General features: G+C 33.7%; 1 protein-coding gene across 1 annotated transcript in view; it reads left to right on the top strand.

Annotated features, from left to right (window-relative positions):
* Hem (Nck associated protein 1 Hem) overlaps positions 1 to 22,011 on the top strand; it is a 62,793-nt gene extending 40,782 nt beyond the window's left edge. Inside the window, exon 2 of the mRNA XM_014349254.2 lies at positions 19,817 to 22,011. Within this exon, the coding sequence (XP_014204740.2) occupies positions 19,817 to 21,910 (2,094 nt within the window). The 3' untranslated portion in view covers positions 21,911 to 22,011. The remainder of the gene's footprint in view (positions 1 to 19,816) is intronic.
* The last annotated feature ends 412 nt before the right edge of the window (positions 22,012 to 22,423 follow it).

The following is a 22,423-nucleotide window of genomic DNA, read 5'->3' as shown; positions in this document are numbered from 1 at the left end:
GACAAATAAATTCGACCTTATTAGTTGACACAATTATGATACAATCGAATGGGGTAGCGAGGGGGTGCAAAAAGTGCAAAGGGGGTCTGAAGGGGGTCTTCAACACCTCAAAATTTTCTTTTGTTAAAATAAGGTAAAAGACCCAGTTATGAGACACCGTCCGTATTTATGAGACACCACCACAAATCTTTAATTTTAAAAACATTCGTCCATATATATCTACGGTAGAAATATTTATTTTTATTTATAAGTATGGTATAGTAAAACTGTAAGAACTAAATCTAACTTGCGAAGATTTTTATTTGAAAAAAAAATTAAAAGTAAAAATGCACCGCGTCTCTTCTATGAGTGGCTTCCATTCGTACCATAGTATAGGTTCACATGCCCATTATAAACTACCGTATTAGAGAATCAAAAACATTCCAGGTGTAGTAAAAAAACTAGTTTGTATTATTACAATCCTAGACCGTAAATAAAAAAAAATACATTTAATTTTTCAATAATTTTCAAAAATATTCGAGTGTTTTATAATCTATACACCGTCGACAGGGTTGTCCCTATTTATGAGACAGTCTAGTGTGTGTTCCATAAACTAAGGCTAAGGTGTTTACTTGCATTGCACCATTTTATGAGACAACAAGCATACGCGTTTGTCAATAAGTTTTTTGGTTGTTTATCGTACTTAAACAATCACTTGTGAAAGTTTTTTTTTTACTAATAATGATAAAAATATTAAAGTTACTTTGTTGATGCGTGAAAATACATGTAATTGAAACAACGCTGATTTCGAGGTAAAATTGTTCTTCTAACCTATAAAGCGAAGCTTACGTAGAATAGTTATTACGAGAAATTTGTATTTTTTTCTTTAGATTGTTTGTATGATTCAGAAAAAGGGTATGATATAGAACAGATTCCTTTAAAATAAATTGAGAAAGTTGCACGATGAAAACCAGAAAAAAATTAGACAATCATGAAGTGTTGAAAAGTGAAATCTCAAAAGTGAACAAATCTGGTGTTGTCATCAAGAAAAATAACAAGAGAGGAAAAAAAAGGGAACCATTGAAAGAAAAAATTATTCTGAAATTAATTTAAAAAATGCTCTTAAAGCCTCTGATTCTGGGATGTCACTTCGAAAAGTTGCAAAAGCATTTAGCGTACCTGTGTCAACTTTATCAAGAAAGAAGCAAAATCCGAACCAAAGCAAGACTGGACCACCTCCTATTTTATTGGAAACAGAAGAAAAGAAAATAGTTGACTGGATTTTGTACAGAGCAGCAAGAGGTTGTCCAGTAACAAAAAACGAACTCCTTGATAGCGTGCAAAAGTTTTTGATATCCCTTGACAGGGAGACTGTATTCATCAACAACCGACCTGAAAGAAGTTGGTACAACGATTTTCGTAGGTGACATCCCAATTTGTCCATTAGGACTGTTCAAAACTTAAGTGCAGCAAGAGCTTCTGTGACTCAAGAGAGTTTAAAGGAATGGTTCCGAGAACAAGAGGATTACTTAAAAAGCAAAAATTTATTAAACATGTCACCAAGCAGTATATTTAATTGTGATGAGACGAGCATATTACTCAATCCAAGTGTCAACAAAGTATTGACTGAAAAAGAAGCTCGCTCAGTTTATAATATTGTTAGTTTAGAAAAAGAATGTTTGACAGTTCTCTTCATGTACAGTGCATCAGGTGTTCGAGCTCCACCAATGGTAAGGTACTCGTATAAAGGAAGTATTCCCACGAAAGTTATCAAAAATACCTCTTCTGGATGGGGTCTCGGAATTTCAGATAACGGATGGATGACAACTGAATCTTTTTACGAGTACATTACTAATGTTTTCTACCCATGGCTTCTAGAAGAGAGCATTGAGTTTCCTGTAGTCATATATTTAGATGGGCACTCGTCTCACATGACACTTCCTTTAGTTTCTTTTTGTCGAGAAAACAAAATTGAGTTGATTGCGCTCCATCCCAATTCAACTCACATAACACAGCCATTAGACATTGCATACTTTCATCCACTAAAACAAACGTGGAAGAAATCTGTTCTTCTGTGGAAAGCTTCAAATGATGATAATGTTATCAACAAAGAGAATTTCTCAAAAGTTTTGAAATTCACACTTGATAATTTTAAAGAAGAAAGCAGTACTGTTATCAGTGGATTCAAAGCAGCAGGTCTCGTTCCATTCAATCCTCAGGCAATAGAATACGATGTTTTTTCTAAGAAGAAGAAAAATCAGTCGATTGTATCAACGATAAACAAATCTCAAAATGTGTTCAGACGGAAAAGACTTCAAGTATGAATAACAGTCATCGATTAAACTTAGATGATTACTTATCCGAAGAACTGTTGAAACAATTTCAAGACAGCGAAGCTGAAAGAGTATGGACCAACGACATTGAAAATAAATCCCTTTTCGAGTATTGGTTTTATCTTAAAAATGATGGCCTGCCAAGTAATTAGTTTTCAACTAATTTTTTTCAAAAATATTTTTATTTATTTTTAAATTGTTTATAAAAATTGTATATGTTTATTTTTAATTGTCATCGATGAAATCTTCTCAAGTAGTTAATATTCTAATGTTTATTACCCCTTTAAAATTTTATTAGTATTCCAACTTTGATAAACATTCACAGTTTAAAAAAATTTTTTTAACTGATTTATGTTATTTTAATATATTTAGACGAGATAAGGAAGAAGGGCAAACCTGAAATCAAAAGTGCAGAAGCCTTGATAGGTGTTTAATATAAAATTGTGGCACCACCGAAAGTAATTGTTGAAAATAATAGTTCTGAAAAACAAAGATTCAGCGATGAAAGATTAACGAGTGAAATGAGTCTTTCCAATAATAATAGTAATTATATCGAATCTGGAGACAATTGTATTTTGACTTTGGATGATAATGGTGCAATTATTTTAGAGGGGTCAGAGAATGAAAAAAATTTTGTCTCAAGTGAAATTTCACAAAATCGGTTGATTTCAACAACTTCTAATCAAGAAATAATTCAAGTTAGTTAGTTAGTTTATAATGTTGCAAAAACTTTGCAGTTACATACGCATTTAATATACCAAATATTTTTTCTGCTTCTTTCTTTCGGTAGATAGTGAAGGAAATAAAAACGGGTACGTGGTACAAGAAATACTCTTAACTTGTGAGCTATCATGAGGTATTCATTTACCCAACGAAACCTCAAATATTTTTCACCTTCATGATGCCACAAGTGTAATTGAGCCATCTAAAGAAATTGAACAGTTGCCGCATAATGTCTTGCAAGAACTATCGCCAAATCTTGCTATGATAAGCTCAGAAATCGATCAAACAGGTATGCCATACGTTTAAACTATACATGTTGTCATTGTAATTGAACTTTCGTAAACATATTTCAGTGACTTCTATCAAGGCCAGCAAAGATAAATCTGCATCAAATAATTTACAGTCGACTTCTAGTGAAAATAATTTACCTCAAAATAATTCAGAAGTAAGCAATGTTCAATCCACTCTAAATGAGCCAGATAGGCCCAAGTCAAATGGTAAATAAACGAACAATTTTTAATAAAATATGTATTTATCTAAATAATTAACAATAACATGTATAAAATGTTTTAACAGATGCCATGACCGCCAGTTTCCAAAATGCATTTACATTGCCTTCCAAATATTTACCGAAAAAAAAAGAGAATAAAGGTAGAAGGCTTAAATAAACCAAGATTACCCTCTGCGGGAACGTCTGATGCTTGGTATGCCGAAAAATTAGAGAAGGAAAGACAGCAAGAAATCAAGGAAAAAAAAGCTGAAAAAAAAGGAATTGCAAGAGAAGAAAAGAAAGTTGTTGATGCAAAAAAAAGAAATGACAAAAAATATTCAAGAACAGATTTTAAAACTACAAGAAGAAATGAAAAAAGAGTCTTAACGATTTTATTTTTATCTTTTTATTGGCATTTAACGTTAAATTATTTATTCAAAGTCTAATATTTAGATTCAAGATTTACCTGTGTATTTCCAATCCTACCATTATTAGTATTTATTTCAATTTACTTAGTTTTAAAATACATAACAAGCTATTAAATACTTTATTACTGTGCATTATTTTATGTAAAATATGTTAATAAACATAATATATACATTATAAGTACATAAATTCAATTTTTTTTATGTCTCATAAATAGGGGCAAATTTATGGAACACCGGGTCATAGTACAAATCAATGTTCCATAAACTAGAGCATGTGAACAACGAACATAAAATTAATTTTTAATAATATCTAACACTTTAAAAGTCAGAGTTCAAATATTTTTTTACTTTTTGACAGTAAATATTTCTTATTTGGTTGAAAATTAGGATAATACACCGTTTATATGACGAAAATCACTTATAATACGCGACTCATATCAAAAACCTGTCTCATAACTGGGTCTTTTACCTTAGTTGAGAAGCAAAGCGAATATTTTCTTACTGGGAGGAGGGGGGGAAGAGAAAAAAATTTGACTGCCAGTGTGGAGGAGGGTTGCATGACCCTTCAAAATCACTTCATCACATGGAAAGATATATCTTGCCATATTATATAGTTTTTGGGGTAAAGTCGTACTTTATCATTTCCCGATGCCTTTCGCTCCCACCGCGTAACCTCACAGCCCCCTTAGCTCCGCACAAAAAAAAAGACTTATTTTGTAGTTTTTTCATTAATTTTAAGAAAATTACCTAACACTATTTGAACCGTCGCTCAATTTTACTCCCTTACGCTACTTCTTGCTTCCCCCACAGAGTCTCATCAGCTTTGTTTTTACAATTTTGCAGCCAGTGTATTAACTTTTTATAACAATCTACCTAATAACGTCAATAAACAAGTAATTACGATACTTTCTCGATCAAAATCTGAAAACGGCAAAAAATATGATTCGGCCATAAATTGCTATACGCATAAGATAAAAGTCAGTGGTGATGTATTCCCAGTGCTGAGAGTTATATTTTGTCTTACATATACTTATAAGAAACAAGAATGTTTAAATTCGTTCTCGAGCTAAGCGAATATTTTTAGTTAATCCAAAAACATGGGATTAATTCCGTAGAAACTAAAAGTTAGTAGTAAGAAAAGCTTTAATCTTGTGGGGTCTAATGGTAATACCTGTCAGTGCTCGAATAATATTAGAATTTTAAATTTATAAATATATAAGCAAGCTCGACTCTTACATTGTGTTGATAAGCTTTTAATAATCTCTGAACTTACAAGACACCATAATAACAGAAACTACTTAACTTTAACATTGAGTCAAAAGTAATACTTTTATGCAAGTAACAGTTAATTTTATACAAAGTGAAAATTACTCGGAGATATGCACCTGTGGCCAGCTAGCTTGATATTATGATCGGCAGAAGTCGAGTTTTCGCTCGTTTCAAAATCAGCAATATAATTAGCAATAGGCTGATTTTTCAGCGACAAATCAGCGATAAATTATCGCTCATATCCCGAGATGCAAAAATAAAAATGGAACTTTTGTTAAAATTTATAGAAAAAACTTCTGAGACATTATAAATATAGTTTGGAAAGACATTTTCGATAATAAGTAATAATATATTAAACAATAAAATGATTTTAATATTATTATATGTATAAACAAAATTTATTACCTCATAATCCATCCTATGAATTTATGTTGTGTTTATCTGTTGAACCGATTTCAACATTACTTTAAAACAGAATAGGAATAGACCTTAGTCTACGTGGTTTGATAGGGCTTCATAAGTTGACTCGTAAAATATGTCATCATAATGCGAAACTTTCCCGGTTTGTATTAATAATCAACTAAATGCAATTTCACCTTATGTATGTATTGGTATTGGTATAGGTATTGGTATTGATACAAAATAACATAACACATACCCATAAAAAACACATTGTATACATATTTTATCATACATGCTAATAAAAAAATGCTTCGCGCACCAAGAACTTCATACCTACAAGTCGGTTGAAATTCAATTGATATAAATTAATTTCTGATCATTCTCTTAGTTGTATAAATGGACTGGTTATTAATTATTCGTATGTATAAAGTCCATTAATTTGCCTTCTGGGCGCTGTGGAAAAATAGATAAAAAAAACGTTCTTGATAAGAAATCAACATTTTCTCATTAGTTAACATTCTTTTACAAATGAACATTTTTACAGTACAAAAATGTATATGACATATTATTTTTATGATGTAGTAAATGATATTTTTCTTAAAAGACTTTGAGTAAAACACGAATGATTGAATAATCTTTTAACTACCAAGATAAATGGTTTTATGTGGTGGAGCGTTGCTTGAAATGCCCCACACAGTTAACCATGTAATGTAGCAGTTAACTATATAATTCAATATATGATTATAATAACGCTTTCCACAACAATCCCCTATAAATCAATTATGACTTTCAATTTCTTCTTGACGAAGAGATAAATCATAGCGATAAGGAAGTTTTGTCTTAAAGTAATCGAATATTGAAGTAGTTTAAAAACAAAAGATTAATACATATACGACACGTACACGTCTGTATATACATCAAGGTCTGAGAAAGACGGTATGATCCCTGTCAGTTTCCATAAAAGTAGTGTCGGGGGCGTTAGGGAGTTACGAAAAAAATACTTGAGGGTCTATGTGGGTCGTCGAGAAAAATTGTTATGTGTCAAAGTAAGGAAGAAAATGAAATGATTTTTACTTTATTTTGTGGGGGGCAGTGTGGGTGGCGGGGGGTTAAAGGGGACCTATGGGTGGGGGCGCTGTAAGGGTTGTGTGAAAAGCCCCACCCAGATAGCTACACAATATAGGAAGATATATTTATATGTGTGTGCATGAATGGTGAGTTATGCGGTCAATTACTTTACGAAAGGGTTATTATGAGGTCAAAATAGGAATTATGCGGATGCCCGCATCATTTTACCATGATATTAGTATATAAACTAAAAGCATGTAAAATCCGCACAAGTCACTTTCTCTAAACACACATATCTATACATATTAACATACATATAATGACACGAGCTTCACACGCATGCACACACACAGACACACACCTAAATAATAAAAACAACAAAAATGTCTGACCGCGTTTATCTTCCCATCTCGTGTTTCCTTGGACTGTATCGATGCCCAAATGAAGACTAAAACCATTCGTTATTTACTTACGTTACTTAAAACATCAAATTTTTACCGGTGCTAGTTTTTGCAGAAGTTGTCGATATGTTTATTATCAGAGCAATATCACAGCATTAAGTAAATATGTACTTGACCACATTATCGTGAACAGTGAAAAACCCGTGGACTTATATCTGCATTTTAACTAAAGATACGATATTTAGCTCTTTTTTGAGCGGCAAAAAAGCGACAAGTTCTAGCTTGAATATCGTCTTGATATCTACCGTCTAGTCGGAGATACGCACGTGTGGCCAATGAGCTTTATATGCCGATCGGCAAAAATCGCGTTTTCGCTCGTTTTATGATCAGCAACAAAATCGGTAATAGGCTGATATTTCAGCGACAAATTAGCAACAAAATATTGCGCAAATCCCATGGAGCTATCTGTCTCTTAGTTGGAGATACGCACGTCAGGCCAGCTAGCTTGATATGCCGATCGGCAGAAGTCACGTTTTCGCTCGTTTCAAGATTGGCAATGAAATTAGCAACAGGATGATCTTTTAGCGACAAATCATCGTGCAAATCCCGTGGAGCTATCTGCCTCCTAGTCGGAGATACGCACGTGTTGTCATCTAGCTTGATATGCCGATCGGCAGAAATTGCGTTTCTGCTTATTTTAAGATTGGCAATAAAATCGGCAATAGGGTTATCTCTCAGTGACAAATTATTGTGCAAATGCTGTGGAGCTATCTGCCTCTTAGTTGTAGATAAGCATGTGTGGCCAGCTAGCTTGATATTAAGCTAACGTTTACATCGTTATTTAAAAAGGGGAATGAGCGACAAGATCAGTTTTGACGTAACAAATTAGTAACAAATTAGCGACAAATTGTAGACCTCATGCCTAGTGTGGCATGAGGTTTTAGCCAGCTAGCTTGATGTACCAATTTTTAACAGAATAATCTAGTGCACTCTGATCTTTTCATCTCAAATAAAATAAAATTTTAATCAATAAACAAGCGCTTATTACATGTTATGAGCGGCCTATTGGGGTGAGTGGCTTAGAACAGCGAAAGGGAATCGGCATGGGCAAGAATCCTTTCCTAGGATGTCGAATTGGCTGTAGAGATGAATTAACGAGGAGAACCCTGGATTGGAGACTCTAGGTATAGTGAGGCAGTGCTTCTGCTGGAATACAATGCCACCGCTTGAGTCGCTGTCACTGATGGGTGGTTTGGCAATGAGGATCGAGCAGCAGTAAACACCCTGTGCTAGAGGCTACATGCGTGGAGAGGTAGTGCTTCTGATGGAGTCCGATACCGCCGCTAAAGCTAGTGTGGCTGGTGGATGGTTGGACAGTGACCCACAGCAGTCGCGAAGGACCCCTTGTCAGTATATCATGTAAGACGCGACTACTAGTGCCAAAGAGCTTTGATAGTTTGTCTAATTCTCACAGTAGTTAGACAACAGTGCCATATAATGTAGATAAAGATGACGAGAGTGGGTAGAGTAAGAGTCAAAACATGGAGTTTAACGTGGTATTTAGACAAAGGTATTTTATTCAAATTAATTGGTGCTGTAGCCTCTGCCGTAGCGTAGGTCTCGTCGAGTGAGCCAGCCCTTCTTATGTACTATAAGCAATTTTCTTACTTGTGATGTTCGCCAGAAACTAGTAGTTACCACCTAGCTGGCGGTCGGCGGTACTATCAAGCGCAAAGTTTTGAAATCGGAGCTGCGTGCGACATTTAAACATCAAATTTATGTAAGACGATTGAATTCAAAGGATAAAAATTGGTTTATTAATTAATAAAATAATATTCCGGACGGTAACTAACAAAATAATCCAGTACGCTCTACCCTTTTCATCCTAAATAAATTAATATTTTAATCAATAAGTAAGTGCTTATAACAAAATAGTCCAGTACGTTTTTGTCTTTGTATGTTTAATACATTAAATGTTCATTAGTACTAAAGCCTTTTAAGCACTTGAGTCTGTGTCAATTGTGAATTATAACGCTTATTTGGTATTGATAAATACTTACTTAAATACCGTAATCTATTTATGTTTTCGTGTTTTAAAAAGTTAGTAATGTTTATTAATAATCAAATACTTTTTTCCAAATACCGCTGAGCATTTGATTCTTGTTGTCAGTAGTGAATGCAATAACTAATAAATAAATAAATAAATGCATTAAAAGAATTTTGATAATGCAATTTAATGTACAGGTACCTTGACCAATTAATAATATATGTCATGGTATTTTTTTGATGCCTAGAAAAATTGATCAAATAATGCTGTGTGCTTGACTTCTTTTTTGTGACTTGACTTTAATGTTAGTTATTTTCTATAACTGTGATATGTGATATTAGACAAGTGGTTTTAACTTTATGTAACCCAGCCCCTAAGTATTCACTTTTTGATGATTAGAACTGTTATTTATCATTAAAAGAGCGCCCTCAACTACGTAATGCAGTTCACTAAAATCCTTTAGTTATATTTTTTTCTTTATTCATTATTTATGGCATTAATTGTCAATAAAAATGATCATATGTGCAGCGTTATTACGAAAGTGTACTACGATATTTATGTAAAGATATATCTAGACAAAAAAAAGGATTTTAGTGCACTGCGTTATATAGTTCAAGGTGCTTTTTTAATAATAAATAAGATTTCAAATTATCAAAAAGTAAAAGCTGAAGGTGCAGGGTGATATAGAGTTTAAAACACTTGTTTAATATCGGAGTTATAAATAACAATTTATATTAAAGTTGATAACAAATAAGTAGTCAAATGCACAGCATCATTCGATAATTTTTGTTGGAGAATTGAAAACAATATCATCAGCTACAAGTTATCAATTAGTCAAGGCACCTGCATATTTTAACTTGTTTCTAATTAAACGACCTAAGCACACTACATTATTAACATAAAAGTGCTTCATTTGTACCAACATTATCATTATTTACTGTCAACGTTAAGTTCAACTAAAATCATTTCATTATAGTCATGTCTTTACTTTTCAATGCATTTGTCCCAATGGAAATAATCAAATGCTCAGTGGTATTTAAGAAGGTGTTTGTTTTTGATTGCTATTTTTATTTATTTTGTTACCAGTGCACTAGCTTACTCTAGTAATGGTGTTTCTTTATTAACTAACATTTTAATTTATTTATAATAAAGGACTTGAGTATACTGGGTCATTGTATTATAAGCGCTTGTTTATTGATAAAAATTTCAATTTATTTAAGGTGAAAATACTAGAGTGCACTGATGATTCTGTTAAACTTGCTTATGTAATTAATGCTATTATTTAGTAAAAACAAAAATACTTGAGTACACTAGGTTTTTGGGTTAAAGTTGCTTGTTTATTGATAAGTATTATTTTTTACTTATAAAGATACACTCAAGCTCACTACTGTTGTTTGGTTGAAGGCGCTTGTTTATAAATTAATGTTATTCTGACGAAGAAAAATTGCAACTCTTATAACTATCTATCGGAGCTTAGTGAGTGTTATTAACCTTTATTGAAAGGTGTTTGTGATGGTAATTAGAATGCAGTGAGTATTCTTAGTTCATAACTGACACAATAAAGTCATACTTTTTTTTATTCAAAGCCGTTTATTTACAATACATAAATAAAAATCAATATATTTAAAATTAATTACGAACACAAATTTTGTAAGCACTTACCTTTTTCAATGAACATATTAAAGTGGTATCTAAAAAAAAAAAAAAAAGAATCGTAGGTACAAATCGAAGGTATGATAAGCAAAAACAAAAATGAATAATGAGTCCATCTGGCTGTAGAGTACTATCCCTCCTAAGTTGTAAGTGTAATATATGAGCTGCGAAGCAGGCTTAGATTAACCATATATATATATATAACTTGGAGAGGAAAAAAGCCCATAGCTTGTGAGTCTCTAGAGTGCTTGATTCTGCTTTGAGGGGAACGCCGCACAGTGGTCCAAAAAGCCCAAAAAATTCTCAAAACTCGTGCTTCCAATGAATTTTTACTCAAATTAAACGTTTTTAAGTTTATTTTGTTCCTCAGAACTTAAGCTACAAGGATCTGAGTCCCTCAGACGTTTCACTATTTTTGATATATATATATGTATTTCAGGTATATATACAGCAATTTTCGATAGTCAGAATACTCTGGATACATAATGCGTTGCTGAAGTTAACCAATTTGTACAAAAATTGGTATACGGGAGTTTTTGGGGTCGCTGATTACGAATCGAAGGTCAGAATTAAGAATTTAAAGATGGCGGACAAAATTTTTAAAAATAAATCGTTTTGAACAAAAAATTTTATACAGGGGTTTTTTAGACGCTGATTACGAATCGAAGGTCAGAATTCAAAATTTGAAGATGGCAAGTCCAAGATGGTGGCAAATTTTTTGAAAAGTACCCGTTTTCTGCGAACTTTAAGATGTAAATGTTTTATGGTTTGCTGTTTACAAATCTAAGGTCACATTTTCTGATTCAAAGATGGTGGATCAATGATGGCAGACTAAACTTCAGAAAAATTGCCAGAAAATGCATCACAATTTCTGCCTCCACTGAATTTTGACTGGATTAAGGTTTTTTTGGCTTACGTTACTTCTTGCATCGAAACCTACAGTGATCTTATTCCCTTGGAGAAGTGATGTTAAAAAATGTATGCATATTTACAGGGAAAATTTCGGTAATTTGTGAAATTCCGACGTTCGGATCAAATTTTAAACTAGTTTTAGATATCCCAGTAGGTTGAACTTCTATGTGAGTGTTTAGTATTGAAAGACAATAAATGTAAGGTTACTAAATAATATTCAGGATACAATATCGCGGCCGATACAAAATGGCCGATTGTCTTTTGTCTTACAATGCATGAGACTTGGGTCTTAAAGGGAAGGGTAAACCGAGTATAACGTGTGAATAGAACGGTATCCGTTTAGAATCAAACAATGCCATAAATGAATATTTCAAGATATACATATTATTTATTAAGAGGAACAAATTTCGTATTTAGAAGTATCTGTTCATTAACAAATAATTATAATTGTAATATTCAAGTAGGGTGCAATAGCTGATAGTGTAACACTGCATCCTCCGGGACCTGTAAAATACAAAGGGGGAAAGGGGTCCGGGTCAAAGGTACGGGGAAGCTGGTTACTAAGAGTTCTTTTACTTCACTTTCTGGCTCTTCTCTCTCGATCTGCTCTGCTCACTCGTCCTCTTATCCCTGGAATTCTAATCAACAAAAAAAAAGGGGGGGGCTTTCACGCAGCAGAAAGGGGGGGGGAATGGGGAAGGAAATTCGTCCTTTTCTAAGGGACGAAGAATAAGACGTTACGTCGCGGTGTACATAACCCTGGAGGCCGCCGGCTGGTGGACCCACTGCTCGCCTCGTCGTCGTCGTCGAACCTCTCTCTCTTTCTTCACCCTCCACGCTTCCTATCCACGTCTCTCGGTACTCCTCCCTACTCTCTCTCGTCCTCTACCTCTTCTCCACGGACTCACTCTCTCCACCTCAGCTACACCCGGAAAACTCTCCGCGAAACTCTCCAAGAACACACGAACAAGAAAAAGAACGCGCGGGAAAAATCGTCAACCACAAGCGCACGCTGGCTCAACAGGCAAATCCCAACTGACTCTCTTGCGCATCTCGCATATATCGGGTGCACCGCTGCGCCGCAAAGTCCACGCATCTTCTCTCGCAGTTGTATCGGTCGAACGGCCTAAAAGCATGCTGGCAGGGCTCGAGCGCTCACTCGTTGAGGGTCGCTCCTTGTCGTCGTGCTGTCCGTGCTGCTGCTACCTCGTCGTCCATTGGTCTGGAGGGGGGGGGCATCACATAAAAAAAATAAATAACAGCGCGATTCTCCATATCGCCCGCGGCCGTTAGTCTGCGAAAGACCCAATAGGCGGCGGCCCGTCAGAAAAGGCGCGACGAACGAGTAAAACGGCAGATCGCAGTTTTACCTCGTTACAATAGTAAATGAATAAGAAATTGATTTGCTTACCAACGTTATATATTCTTTTGATAACAACTAAGTTGAGAGAAAAGCTAGTTTAATACATATTTATTAAAAACCGAAAATTCATAGAGTATTTATTGTACAAGAGGTGTAATAATTATTATCACAATCAGACGTGCTTTAATATTACAAGATTGTTTTACACCTTCTCAATTAATGTAAAGAAATATAGGCTTTATTGACTTTAAGACAATCACGTAACAAAAATTATTCCTACTACGCACAAGGTTGTACAATTAATTTTTATGATCAAAGTAAAGAAGAAAAATCAAGAAATCGTGCAAAAAAAAAAAATTAATTCAAGATGGTCTCATAAAGAAACTAGGAATATAAGTCGATGCGCCAACTCTAGGTGCGGGTAATACTAATAACGGCAACATAGCTCGAAAATTTTTTAATAATGTCGATGCTGTATCTGAAGTAACAGGTTTAATGCTGTTTCTTTCCAACACTTTTTTTAAAATGCATATTCCAAAGTAGTATAATATAGACAAATCAACTAAATTTAAGGGTTTAACGTGGAACTTGTAAGACGTTTTAAGATTATTCTGGCCGTTGTATCATCTGGTGAACAAATCAACTTTGAGGAATTCAGAGTAAAATATTGTTTTTTCAACCTTTACTATTTCAAAGAACAACCAATTTCTTAAACTCTAACAATGCTAAGCAGAATTTGTACTATCTTAAATGTGTTGTTACCCGAACTTGAAAATTTTTTTTAGAGTGGCAACTAAAACAGATATTTTCCATAGATTGATGATTAACTCTGATTCATTTTTCTCGTTACGTCGTGAGACCCCTAAAAAATAGAGTACGTGTCTGACGGACGAAATGATATTTCTGCTCAAACGCAAGAATGAAAACTCGGTAGAGAAATGTGAAAATAACTTGTTGGTTAACTGTGCATCTACAGATACATCGATGGAAGATACAAGTGATGAAGTATCTGAATACGAGAGTTATTAATCATATAATAACGGTTTTGTTAAGGAACAGATACTTCTAAATACGAAATTTGTTCCTCTTAATAAATAATATGTATATCTTGAAATATTCATTTATAGTATTATTAGATTATGAACGGATTATGTTCTATTCATATGCTATTCTCAGTTTACCCTTCCCTTTAAACCCCATGTCTCATGCCTTGTGAGACAAAAGACAATCGGCCATTTTGTATCGGCCGCCATATTGTATCCTGAATATTATTTAGTAACCTTACATTTGTTGTCTTTCAATACTAAACACTCACATAGAAGTTCAACCTACTGGGATATCTAAAACTAGTTTAAAATTTGATCCGAACGTCGGAATTTCACAAATTACCGAAATTTTCCTAGTAAATATGCATACATTTTTTAACATCACTTCTCCAAGGGAATAAGATCACTGTAGGTTTCGATGTAAGAAGTAACGTAAGCCAAAAAAACCTTAATCCAGTCAAAATTCAGTAGAGGCAGAGATTGTGATGCATTTTCTGGCAATTTTTCTAAAGTTTAGTCCACCATCTTGGATCCACCATCTTCGAATCAGGAAATGTAACCTCAGAATAATAATCAGAAAACCCCAAAACATTTACATCTTAAAGTTAGCAGAAGACGGACGATTTTCCAAAATTTGTCGACCACCTTGGATCTGCCATCTTCGAATCAGAAAACTCTAAAATATTTACATCTCAAAGTTAGCAGGAAACGGTAATTTTAGAAAATTTTTCCACCATCTTGGATCCATCATCTTGAAATTCTCAATTCTGACCTTCGATTCGTAATCAGCGACCCCAAAAACCCCTGTAAACCAATTTTTGTAGAAATCGGTTTATTTTTAAAAATTTTGTCCGTCATCTTGGATCCGCCCCACTGAAATTTTAAATTCTAACCTTTGATTCGTAATCAGTGACCCCATAAACTCCGTATACCAATTTTTGTACAAATCGGTTAACTTTAACAACGCATTATGTATTCATAGTATTTTGAATATGGAAACCCGCTGTATATATACCTGGAACACATATATATCAAAAATAGTGAAACGTCCGAAGGGCTCAGATCCTTGTAGCTTAAGTTCTGAGGAACAAAATAAGCCTCAAAACGTTTAATTTAAGTAAAAATTCATTGGAAGCACAAATTTTGAGAATTTTTCGAGCTTTACCACTGTGCTCCGTCCCGTCTGGCATCACTGCTTGAGGCATAAAATTATGATGTCATGCGGGTAAGCTTTTATCTTACTGTATATGACCCCCAAATTTGCAATGTACATACATTGCCATTTAAATGCGTTATGGACGTGAAAGTATCTTTATTTTTTTTTATAAAAAAAGTTTTTTGTTTCTCTGTTTTTGAATTCTTGAGACAAAATTGATGATATCAGACATAATTTTTTATTTTTCATTCTAATAAAACCAAATTATACTTAAATCATTTATAGGCTCATTCATCATAAAGCAATTGACATACATACTATGAAAAAACAATAAAACATGACCTGTACTTCTAGGCTGAGTAACGAAATGTATTATTTTCCCCAAAGTTAAAAAAAAATAATGTTAACATGTATACAAATGTGCTTAAAGAATGGCCTATATTGTTCTCATAAAAATAGAAACCGAGCCGAAAAAGTTGACTTCGATTGTTTCAAAATTTCTTTTAAACCTTTTTTTGAGTTTGTTTTTGCGTCTTGCGTCAACTACAAGTCATATGTATATGTACCTGCATAATCTGATGGGTATACACTCGACTGAATACACTGTTTATCATGAGAAAAACCAATGTCTCGTGCGTACTTGTTTAATGCTATAAAAGAAAAACAATTTTATTTCAACACAATTAATAGGACGAAAAGTAATCAGTGAATGCTGCTCTTTTTTTATGTACACATTGTCTATACCCACCTATGTAATAATATATTTTTAAACGCAGTAAATACGTATATGCGCGAAAACATGCACGAGCTTATACAAGTTTTTGATGCAGTGCTGCTGCTACTACGAAACTCAAAGACTATTCACTCAATTTTTTTTATTACTTTCTTATAAATAATAATTTAATACTAAGTTTAGTCGACATACATTATAAATCCTTAAAATTATAATTAAAATGACGTCCAATGGTAATACTGTCAAATTTTGTATTTATTAAAAAACATAACGACGTTTCAACCGTTTGGACAATGTCCCGGCTCTCATCAGGTACAAAAATCTATGAGAAATAAAAAATTCTTTACAATACAAATTTTGATAAATGCAATAAACGCAAATTAAGTAAAGTGTATAATACACCTCTGACTCTTACGAAGGGAATGTATGATCGTAATGTAGTCAGAGTTTCAAGTTTTGTTGCTTTTATACCCTGCACATATACAAATGACACAATATACGCACACAATACAATCAAACAAGAATCGCAGGTAGTTCCTTGTGAGACATACGTAAACAGATCATGTTTTCCTAATACCATAAATGAAAGGGGCCCTCAAACCATGTACATAGAATTAGCCTCCTTTCTTAATTGACTTAACAGGAGACTTGTAACAATCTTTCAATTTTTCTGTACCTTGTTGTGTATTAATATTATTATTGAAATAATGTTTATTAAACATTTCAGAGAACTGGCGCTTCTTATAATTTTGTTGTGTGTCTAAAATTTTTATTTTATCAAAATTAAAGTTGTGTGTAAATTCAACGCTATGTTGTGATAGTACAGATGTATCCTTATTTTTCTCTATGTCTCTTTTATGTTTTGCCATTCTTAATTTTAAAGCTCTCGATGTTTGACCGACATAACAGCAGTTGCAATCTGCACATGGTATGTGGTAAACGACATTATTTTTATCGAGTGGCTCTGTGACATCTTTTCCAAGTGATAAGATCGAATCCAATTTATTGTTTTAACTGTATACAAGACCAATGTGAAGCTTCTTACAAAAATATTTAATAGGACCGTGCAAGTAGGGAATATACGGAAATGTTGAACATTCATTAAAATATTTTGGAGAATTTGGGACTGTCCGAAGGGGACTACTTAACATTGTTGGTAACAACAGACACAATGTATCTACTCGTCTTTCTTTAAATGATGGAATACTCCAAGACAATTTAAAGCGAACACGAGTATTTCTTAAAAATAATAAACACATTTTAATTACTAAAGCAGACAAAGGTAATATCACTGTTGTCATTGACAAAGAAACTTACATTTATAAAGTAGAAGAATTGTTAAGTGATGATGAATATTATTCACAGCTAGAAAATAATCCTTTAAAGCAATTAATTAAAGATACAAAAAGTTTTGTAAGCAAGTTGGGTCAATACGGTATTTTTGATGAATTAAATAAGTTTGATGAAGATATTCATAAAAAAACTTATCTAAATGCTACGGACTAATAAAAATACACAAAAAAGACTTCCCTATCGTATCATTGTTTCGACACTGAATTCACCTACTTATATTTTTTCAAAATTTCTTTCTGATTTTTTGATTAAGAATATTCTACGGGCAAAATCACACGTAAAAAATAGTTATGAGTTGAAAAATAAATAAAAAGATATTATCATTTCACCTGGTCACACTCTTATTAGTCTAGATGTTGTTAGTTTATTTACTAATACTAGTGAAACCTTAATCATAAATGCAATAAGACATTTTTGGAAATTCTTGATTGGTAAAATCAATGTTTCCCTCAATGAATTTTGCACAGGTGTATCTTTAATTTTGAATTCAACTTTTTTCCATCCCAACAAGAAATTTTATAAACAAATTTTTGGCTCTCCAATGCGCAGTCCCTGTAGTCCAGTACTGTGTGATCTTGTAATGCGTTTACTTGAAATTTCATGCTTAGAGAAGTTATGTATTTATGTTCCACTGTATGTGCGGTATGTGGATGATATTCTCATATTTGTGCCTACTAAATACATTAACTATATTAAAAACACATTTGATAGCTATTGTCCGGAATTACAATTCACTGTTGAGACATGCAACAACAGCGGCATTAGTTTTTAGATTTAAAAATCATTATTCAACAAAATAACTCAGTGCTAACTAATTGGTACCAACAACCCACACGTTCAGGCCGATACTTGAATTTTCTCTCCCACCATCCAATACAACATAAAATAGGCATAATTTACACATTAGTAGACTTTTCCATTAAGTTAGCAGACACTCAATTTCATAACGATAATTTAAAATTAATCAATAAATTTTAACTAGCTAACAACTATCCTCAAAAATTTATTGATAAATTTTTTAACAAAAGAATAAATACCTTAAAAAACATGAACATGATTGACATTCGCAATAGAAACCATAATAATTATAAAGTAATCTTATCATTGCCGTATATTCCCCACTTGCACGGTCCTATTAAATATTTTTGTAAGAAGCTTCACATTGGTCTTATATACAGTTTAAACAATAAATTGGATTCGATCTTATCACTTGGAAAAGATGTCACAGAGCCACTCGATAAAAATAATGTCGTTTACCACATACCATGTGCAGATTGCAACTGCTGTTATGTCGGTCAAACATCGAGAGCTTTAAAATTAAGAATGGCAAAACATAAAAGAGACATAGAGAAAAATAAGGATACATCTGTACTATCACAACATAGCGTTGAATTTACACACAACTTTAATTTTGATAAAATAAAAATTTTAGACACACAACAAAATTATAAGAAGCGCCAGTTCTCTGAAATGTTTAATAAACATTATTTCAATAATAATATTAATACACAACAAGATACAGAAAAATTGAAAGATTGTTACAAGTCTCCTGTTAAGTCAATTAAGAAAGGAGGCTAATTCTATGTACATGGTTTGAGGGCCCCTTTCATTTATGGTATTAGGAAAACATGATCTGTTTACGTATGTCTCACAAGGAACTACCTGCGATTCTTGTTTGATTGTATTGTGTGCGTATATTGTGTCATTTGTATATGTGCAGGGTATAAAAGCAACAAAACTTGAAACTCTGACTACATTACGATCATACATTCCCTTCGTAAGAGTCAGAGGTGTATTATAAACTTTACTTAATTTGCGTTTATTGCATTTATCAAAATTTGTATTGTAAAGAATTTTTTATTACTTATAGATTTTTGTACCTGATGAGGGCCGGGACATTGTCCAAACGGTTAAAACGTCGTTTTGTTTATTAATAAATAGAAAATTTGACAGTATTATCATTGGACGTTATTTTAATTTTTATCCAACTGTCATTGGACGTCTTATACTATCCTTAAAATTGTAGTTTTTTTTTATGGGACCTTCTTTAAAAAAATTTTTTTGTACAATCACGTAGCCCCTTGTTACTACGTTTTATTTATGGGGTAAATAGCCTATTTTTGAGAGTTTACACTAAGTAGAACCTGGTATTTGACAGTTTAGTGGCTAAGATTCGTTGGCTCGACCTAGTTTCGTTAATTTCTTAAGATAATTACTATTTTTTATCACATTGGAGTTTTAAATAATTTTTTATATTCAGATCTTTATGTCAGCATTAATAACTTTTAAAAATATTTTTCTTAACTCCACTCATCAGAAATTAAAATATTTAATATCTCTGTCAGTTCATGAGTTTAGCAGTAGCATCACGTTATTTTTATGAAATTAACGAATCAGTCGAAGTATTTATAATTATGAACTAAAACTTACTCTTTATAACCAAGCTCGTTTTTGTTTCAGGTACTTCAACGATACTACGTTCAGTATTTGTCTGGTTTTGATGCACCAGCAATGCATCAAATTATTCAAAATCTACCTGTTTGCCCTGAGGAAGAAGGTGCAATATTAAGTGATATGTGCTCAACCATAGCAAGTCTAACAGTCAAACAAGTTGAGGACAACGAACTCTTTGACTTTCGAGCATTCAGACTTGACTGGTTTAGAATACAAGCTTATCTATCAGTTGGGAAAAGTAGCTTTAAGCTAGCTGATAACAGAGAACTGGCATCTTTTATGGATACCACTATTTTCCATACTAAAATGGTTGACAGCCTTGATAATGTTCTAGTCGAGACATCTGATCTTTCTATCTTTTGCTTTTACAGCAAAATTTTTGAGGATCAGTTTCACATGTGTCTCGAATTTCCAGCTCAGAATCGTTACATCGTTGGTTTTCCTTTGATCTGCAGCCACTTTCAAAGTTGCACTCATGAACTCTGTCCAGAGGAACGCCACCATATACGAGAGCGTAGCTTGTCGGTCGTCAATATGTACCTTGATGAAATGGCAAAGGAAGCCAAAAACATTATCACGACGATATGCGATAAACAGTGCAACATGAGCGACAAACTTTTGCCAAAGCATTGCGCTCTACTTATCTCGCAAGTCGTTAATAGGAAAAAGAAAGACAAAAACAAAAAAAATTTTGAAATACAAAAGCCAGGCTATGAGAGTTACCGCAAAACCAGAGAGGAGCTCACTACCATGGACAAGTTGCACATGGCCTTGACAGAGCTCTGTTACGCGATTAATTACTGTCCCACTATCAACGTATGGGAGTACACATTTGCTCCAAGGGAGTACCTGCACCAACATCTTGAAACACGATTTGCTAGAGCACTTGTGGGTATGGTCATGTTTGATCCTGATTCCAATGTCATTGCTAAGCCATCTGAGCTCCTCGTAAGTGTGCGTGCGTACATGAACGTGCTACAGACTGTCGAGAACTATGTACACTTAGACATAACCCGTGTTTTCAACAATGGACTCCTCCAACAAACCCAAGCCCTTGACAGCCATGGAGAGAAAACGATTGCTGCTATTTATACACAGTGGTATTCAGAGATTCTATTAAGGCGCGTCAGTGCTGGCAACATCTGCTACTCACCCAATCAGCACTCTTTTGTCAGCCTTTCAGTTGAAGGTTCGATTCCGTTCAATGCTGAAGAGTTCTCTGACTTGAATGAGCTACGCGCACTTGCTGAGCTGATAGGTCCCTATGGTATGAAAATGCTGAACGAGACCCTCATGTGGCATATATCGAGTCAAGTGCAGGAGCTTAAGAAACTTGTGGCTAGCAACAAAGACATTCTTATCTCTCTCAGAACCAATTTTGACAAGCCTGAAGTTATGAGAGAACAGTTTAAAAAGCTTCAGCACGTCGACAACGTCCTACAACGAGTCACTATCATTGGGGTAATTTTGAGTTTCCGGCAACTCGCTCAAAACGCTCTTGTAAGCGTACTTGAAGAGAGAATTCCCTTTCTGTTAAGTTCCATTTTAGATTTCCGACATCATCTACCTGCAGGGGATCCGATGCGCGTTATCTCAGAGATGACATCAGCTGCCGGACTAAGTTGTAAGGTTGATCCGACTCTTACTTCAGCTCTTAAAAGCCAAAAAGCTGAGGTTGATGAGGACGAACACGTGTTTGTTTGTTTACTCATGGTTTTTGTTGCAGTCTCGATTCCAAAACTTGCACGTAACGAAAACTCTTTTTACAGAGCATCACTTGAAGGTCATTCTAATAATATTCACTGCATGGCCACAGCTGTTAACAACATATTTGGTGCTCTTTTCACTATTTGTGGTCAAAATGACATTGAAGATAGGATGAAAGAATTTTTGGCATTGGCTTCCTCAAGCTTGCTAAGGCTCGGTCAAGAGAATGACAAGGAAGCTACACGGAACCGCGAGTCAGTCTACCTCTTACTTGACCAAATTGTTCAAGAGTCACCGTTTCTCACAATGGACCTATTAGAGAGCTGCTTCCCCTACGCTCTTATCCGTAATGCCTACCATGATGTATATAAGTTGGGATATGCTCAAGTCTAAAATACATGCATACAGAAGTGCAGTTATCTTGTAGTGAAGATGTGAATTCTCTCAGACGTTCTTGTTAACGGTGCCACTGTCGTTAAAATATATATATATATATATATATATATATAAAAACTGATATACCTATGTATAAGTATATATTATACAAGGAACCATTTGTAGTAAATTTTGTTTTTCAACATTTATGAAAACTTGTGAGGATAATATATAGGCTATACTGATGTACCACATCAGGTGATCAGAAAATCCCAACAAGAAAAAGTAGAACCTTTCAAATAGAAATTGGTTGTTGAGTCAAGCAGATTAAGTGTGGCATTGTTAATAACAATATTAAAATAATAGTGACAGTAATAATAATAATAATAATAATAATAATTAAAATGCTAATGAAATGTTTTAATAGCTTTATTGAAGTTCATGCGCAAATCAATATGCTAATTATTAAGTTATTATACGTCTCTAAGCACAATTTTAGTTAGGGTTGCAAGAAAAAATAATAATAACCCA

This window comes from Copidosoma floridanum, unplaced genomic scaffold (assembly GCF_036245765.1).
Source record: "Copidosoma floridanum isolate Cflo_tuat_1 unplaced genomic scaffold, Cflo_Japanese_pri ptg000004l, whole genome shotgun sequence".
NCBI classification, from domain to species: Eukaryota; Metazoa; Arthropoda; class Insecta; order Hymenoptera; family Encyrtidae; genus Copidosoma; species Copidosoma floridanum.
This window is presented reverse-complemented; position numbering and strand designations above follow the sequence as displayed.